This window comes from Salvelinus fontinalis, chromosome 35, assembly GCF_029448725.1.
Source record: "Salvelinus fontinalis isolate EN_2023a chromosome 35, ASM2944872v1, whole genome shotgun sequence".
NCBI lineage: Eukaryota > Metazoa > Chordata > Actinopteri > Salmoniformes > Salmonidae > Salvelinus > Salvelinus fontinalis.
The window spans coordinates 32,521,839-32,528,155 of record NC_074699.1 but is presented as its reverse complement, the minus strand read 5'-3'; the positions used below and the strand labels follow the sequence as shown (position 1 = coordinate 32,528,155).

The 6,317-nt window shown below is 39.1% G+C and overlaps 1 protein-coding gene across 2 annotated transcripts in view; it reads left to right on the top strand.

The window, feature by feature from the left end:
* Nucleotides 1-5,024, top strand: part of clpxa (caseinolytic mitochondrial matrix peptidase chaperone subunit Xa) — a 20,247-nt gene extending 15,223 nt beyond the window's left edge. For both annotated transcript variants that reach the window (XM_055900005.1, XM_055900004.1), the window contains one exon: nt 3,149-5,024. In XM_055900005.1, the coding sequence (XP_055755980.1) occupies nt 3,149-3,236 (88 nt within the window). In that variant the 3' untranslated portion in view covers nt 3,237-5,024. The remainder of the gene's footprint in view (nt 1-3,148) is intronic.
* The last annotated feature ends 1,293 nt before the right edge of the window (nt 5,025-6,317 follow it).

The following is a 6,317-nucleotide window of genomic DNA, read 5'->3' as shown; positions in this document are numbered from 1 at the left end:
CAGATACCCAAGTCTCCTCATTGGTTATACCCACGTGGGTGATTGAAAGATGAACTGAGTTAGGTTGGTCGTCATGGTAACTATGGAAGTTAGATGCCAATCGCCATATAAAGTCCAAAGAAGAAAAAGCCTGGAAGGAGGAGAGATGACTAGAAACGATTCGGTTGACCGGTTTATGTGTGGATTAATTGTCGGAGTAGAGGACCTTGTGCATTTCAGGTAAAACGTTTATAAAACGTCAACGTTTATATCCCAGGACAAATTAGCTAGAAACAGCAAGCTAGCTAAATATGAGAAATTAGCTAGCAACTGCAAGCTAGCTAGCAAAATTACCATAAATGTTTAATGCTTTTTGACCTGTCCCCAAAATAATATAATTGGTTCAGAGTTTGTTTTAATATTTCAACCTGCGTGTCGTGATCTCGTTTGATGTAGGGGGACAAAATCAATTTGCACACGATGGCGCAAGCGCCGGCCGGTTTGGGTATGGCGTAAGTAACAGTGGGCAAAATGGAAACCATACTGGAGACCTAGTCATTTTTGGAGGCATGAAGCAGAAGTAGCTAGCAAAGGACAGCAGGAGCGGTAGTTAGCCAACTTGTTAGCTACTGTATTTACTATCTTTGCTAGAATCCGCATTGCTGTTTAAGGCCTCCAAAACAGCCATGACAATTCTCCAATAATAATAACAATACATTTGGATGTGTGACACATCCACTTGAATAGCGTATTGCAAAATTATATATAAAATCAAATCAAATTGTATTAGTGACATGTGGCGAATACAACAGGTGTAGACCTTACAGTGAAATGTTTACTTACAAGCCCCTAACCAACAATGCAGTTTAAAAAATACGAATAAGAAATAAAAGGAACAAGTAATTAAAGAGCAGCAGTAAAATAACAATAGGGAGACTACAGTGGCAAGAAAAAGTATGTGAACCCTTTGGAATTACCTGGATTTCTGCATAAATTGGTCATAAAATTTGATCTGATCTTCATCTAAGTCACAACAATAGACAATAACTGCTTAAACTAATAACACACAAACAATTATACGTTTTCATATCTTTAGTGAACACACCGTGTAAACATTCACAGCACAGTGTAGGGTGGGAAAAGTATGTGAACCCTTGGATTTAATAACTGGTTGACCCTCCTTTTGGCAGTAATAACCTCAACCAAACGTTTTCTGTAGATCAGACCTGCACAACGATCAGGAGGAATTTTGGACCATTCCTCTTTACAAAACGGTTTCAGTTCAGCAATATTCTTGGGATGTCTGATGTGAACCGCTCTCGAGATCATGACACAGCATTTTAAGTTGGGTTGAGGTCAGGACTCTGACTGGGCCACTCCAGAAGGCATATTTTCTTCTGTTGAAGCCATCCTGTTGTTTATTTACTTCTGTCTTTTGGGTCATTGTCCTGTTGCATTACCCAACTTCTGTTGAGCTTCAATTGGCGGACAGATAGCCTTACATTCTCCTGCAAAATGTCTTGATAAACTTGGGAATTCATTTTTCCGTCAATGATAGCAAGCTGTCTAGGCCCTGAGGCAGCAAAGCAGCCCCAAACCATGATGCTCCCTCCACCATACTTTACAGTTGGGATGAGATTTTGATGTTGGTGTGCCTTTTTTTCTCCACACATAGTATTGTGTGTTCTTTCCAAACAACTCAAATTTAGTTGAATCTGTCCACTGAATATTTTGCCAGAAGCGTGGAGAGCGTTGTGTGCTCTTTTACAAACTTTTTTTTTGGACAGCAGTGGCTTCTTCCATGGTGTCCTCCCATGAACACCATTCTTGTTTAGTGTTTTACGTATCGTAGACTCGTCAACAGAGATGTTAGCATGTTCCAGAGATTTCTGTAAGTCTTTAGCTGACACTAGGATTCTTCTAAACCTCATTGAGCATTCTGCACGGTGCTCATGCAGTCATCTTTGCAGGACGGCCAATCTTAGGGAGAGTAGCAACAGTGCTGATCTTTCTCCATTTATAGACAATTTGTCTTATCGTGGACTGATGAACATCAAGGCTTTTAGAGATACTTTTGTAACCCTTTCTAGCTTTGTGCAAGTCAACAAGTCAACAATTCTTAATCTTATGTTTTCTGAGATCTCTTTTGTCCGAGGCATGGTTCACATCAGGCAATGCTCCTTGTGAATAGCAAACTCTAATTTTGTGAGTGTTTTTTTATAGGGCAGGGCAGCTCTAACCAACATCTCCAATCTCGTCTCATTGATTGGACTCCAGGTTAGCTGACTCCTGACTCCAATTAGCTTTTGGAAAAGTCATTAGCCCAGGGGTTCACATACTCTTTCCAACCTACACTGTGAATGTTTAAATTATGTATTCAATATAGACAAGAAAAATACAATAATTTGTGTGTTATTGGTTTAACACTGTGTTTGTCTATTGTTGTGACTAAGATGAAGATCAGATCGAATTTTATGACTAATTTATGCAGAAATCCAGGTAATTCCAAAGGGCTCACATACTTTTTCTTGCAACTGTATATACAGGGGGTACCGGTACAGACTCAATGTGCAGGGGCAACGGTTAGTCGAGGTAATTGAGGTAATATGTACATGTAGGAAGAGTTATTAAAGTGACGATGCATAGATAATAACAGAGAGTAGCAGCGGCATAAAAGAGGGGGGGTGGGGGGACAATGCAAATAGTCTGGGTAGCCATTTGATTAGATGTTCAGGACTCTTATGGCTTGGAGGTAGAGGCTGTTTAGAAGCCTCTTGGACCTAGACTTGGCGCTCCGGTACCGCTTGCCGTGCGGTAGCAGAGAGAACAGTCTATGACTTGCGTGGCTGGAGTCTTTGACAATTTTTAGGGCCTTCCTCTGACACCGCTTGGTATAGAGGTCCTGGATGGCAGGAAGCTTGGCCCCAGTGATGTACTGGGCCGTACGCACTAGCCTTTACGGTCAGAGGCCGAGCAGTTGCCATACCAGGCAGTGATGCAACCAGTCAGGATGCTCTCAGTGGTGCAGCTGTAGAACCTTTTGAGGATCTGAGGACCCATGCAAATCTTATATGGTGTGGTTTCACAGCAATTAATTGAAAATACAGTATTTTACCATGACTTTTCATTTATTTGCAGCAGAATTGAATATTTTTTTGTGTGTCTCCAGAGCACCTGCTAAAGAGTCTGAGGAGGAGTATGACTCTGGGATAGAGGAGGAGAGCTGGCCAAGGCAGGCGGATGCAGCCAACAACTAACTAACTAACAGTCCAAAATGGAACTTCAGAAATTGCCATCATTTCGATTTAATAAGCTATGGCATTTTACAAATACCATTATTGTAACTTCAAATGTAACTATGTAATCTGAATTACATCAGTGTTGATCATGATGATGTAGGTTATGCGATTTCATACATCGGAAAAAGTTTGTTCCCATATTGTTGCAAAGGTTTAAGAATTAACATTAACGAAGTATTCTCTACCCATCTTTCCCAGCGAGAGAGAAAAGGAGAGAGAACATTATCCTGTTTAAATGTAAAGATACTTTTACTTTTTCTCATGAAGTAGCTAGTGTCTCTTTGTGATAAGTACTTGTTTGGGAAACCTTAACAGAAATGGATTGTATCAAGTCCAAAATCTATTTTCTCTTATTTCGTTTTGACACCATTTTATTTTTGACAGTCAAGGATTAAGGTAAAGATAGGATACTTTTTTTGTTTTAACCACCATGTCTTTCTGATGTAATTTAGGAAGCCATTTTGTTTCTTCACAGCTCTCTGATGACGAGGTCAGTCAGGTCATAGAAACCAGCGTTCTTTACAAAACAAGTATTTATAGTAAAATTGTTCACTTTTTCAAAAAAGATCAGTTTGGCTGCTCTGTTGTGGATTTCAAATATCCAACACTGGAATTACTAGTATACTGTATGTACAGTTAGTATGCCATGTATGAGATGAAACGTGTAAGATATCTGGGGTTGAGATAGGGGGGTGACTTGAATTGATCCCAATCAGCTTTGATAATGTCACATTTTCAACACAGTTTCCCATTGTGGTTGTTTTTGACGTTTCTTTATGGAATCGTTTAGAACTACCTACACATTTAATGAAGCCATGACATCACTGGTATTTTTAAATGAAAACATACCAGTCTTTAGAAATGCATTGTCTGATTTGCTCAACACTATACACTGAGAAACTGTTCATTCAATGCAGTTTCTATAAAAGAAGCTGGGCTTTTTTGTACACTTTATATACAGATATAACGTTTTGAAATCTCAGACAGTAAGGGCCTAGAATCTAGATAATTTGCACAATCCCACTTTGACCCCTAGACCCTAACCCCTATGCACCTGTGTAGATCTCAGAAGATTTGATAGGTGTTAGCAATATGGTAACAGTTTAGTCTTTCTCTTATGGGTTTCTGTGATGTTGGTTACACCCATCCAAACCTTTCAAATCTACACAAGTACTTTGTCTTGGGCCTTATGTTGCGTTCATAACCAAGTGGGAAGGTGGTAATTACCAGCTGTGAAGTCATAAAAATCAGTTGGATGCATTCACATGCTTTGAACTCGTTGAGAAACGCTGATTGGCTAATGGCAAACAAGCTGTGTCAATCATAAACTAAAAGTACAGCTATCATGTTTGTAAACATATTATGTGTTCAAAAACATTAATAGATAGCTTTTTATAAATAATGTTTTACTGCATGTAACTGCCTAAAATGCTGTTATCGAGGTCATTTCCTTAGTGGGTGACGTCAGAGGTCAACATGTGGGAGAAGTTGGCGCTCAGGGATGATATATGAGTTTCCCACTAGTAATTACCAGTTGGAGGGGCGATCAAGTAGGTTTTGTATGTGGTAAATAACACCTTCCCACTTGGTTATGAACACAGCATAAGGTCTTGATTTAGAATTGGGCAATTGTGTGATGTACAGTCTATCAGAACTGATGCCATCTGTGTGGCAGCAACCCTATTTTGCTCTGAATAGTTGTGAACCTATGTAAATGTGAGACTAATAAATATATGAATCACTTAAGAGTTTTCAGAGGTTGTTTGATGAACTACAGTTGTCCAGTGTTCTTCAGTCCTGGTGGGTTTATTTAGTCCTAGCCACCCAAAAACATGCACCCTCATCAGTTTTTATAGGCTGCCGTTACACAGGCAGCCCAATCTAGATATTTTGCAAATTAGTGGAAAAAGATCCGAATTGGGCTGTCTGAGTAAATATTTATATAATTAGATATATATTGATATTATTATATATTTATATTATATTTATATTATTAGATATATATTTATATTAGTTATTTAAATAATGTCACAACAATGATCTATGAGCAGTAGAGAAACTTCTCTCTCGCTCTTTCTCAATTTAATTCAGTTTAAGGGCCTTTATTGGCATGGGAACCACATGTTTACATTTCCAAAGCAAGTGAAATAGATGATAAGCAAAAGTGAAAAAAAACTAGGAATAATGAACAGTAAACATTACACTCACAAAAGTTTCAAAAGAGTAAAGCGATTTCAAATGTTATATTATGTCTATATACAGTGTTGTAACAATATTCAAATAGTTAAAGTACAAAAGGGAAAATAAATACACATAAATATGGGTTGTATTTACAATGGTGTTTGTTCTTCACTGGTTGCCCTTTTCTTGTGGCAAAAGGTCACAAGTCTTGCTGCTGTGATTCCACACTGTGGTATTTCACCCAATAGATATGGGAGTTTTGAATTCTTTGTGGGTCTGTGTAGTCTGAGGGAAATATGTCTCTAATATGGACATACATTTGGCAGGAGGTTAGGAACTGCAGCTCAGTTTCCACCTCATTTTGTGGGCAGTGTTCACATTGCCTGTCTGCCTTTGCTCAATAGCAAGGCTATGCTCACTGAGTCTGTACATAGTCAAAGCTTTCCTTAATTTTCCTCAAAGCTTTCCGCCTTATCTCAGCTCACTGGTCACCATAGCAACACCCATTCGTAGCACACGCTCCAGCAGGTATATTTCATTGGTCATCCCCAAAGCCAACACTTCCTTTGGCAGCCTTTCCTTCCAGTTCTCTGCTGCCAATGAATGGAACGAATTGCAAAAATCACTGAAGCTGGAGTCTTATATCTCCCTCTCTAACTTAAAGCATCAGCTGTCAGAGCAGCTTACCGATCACGGTACCTGTACACAGCCAATCTGTAAATAGCACACCCGACTACCTCACCCCCATATTATTGCTTACCCTCTTGCTCTTTTGCACCACAATATCTCTACTTGCACATCATCATCTGCACATCCATCACTCCAGTGTTAATGCTAAATTGTAATTATTTCGCCTCT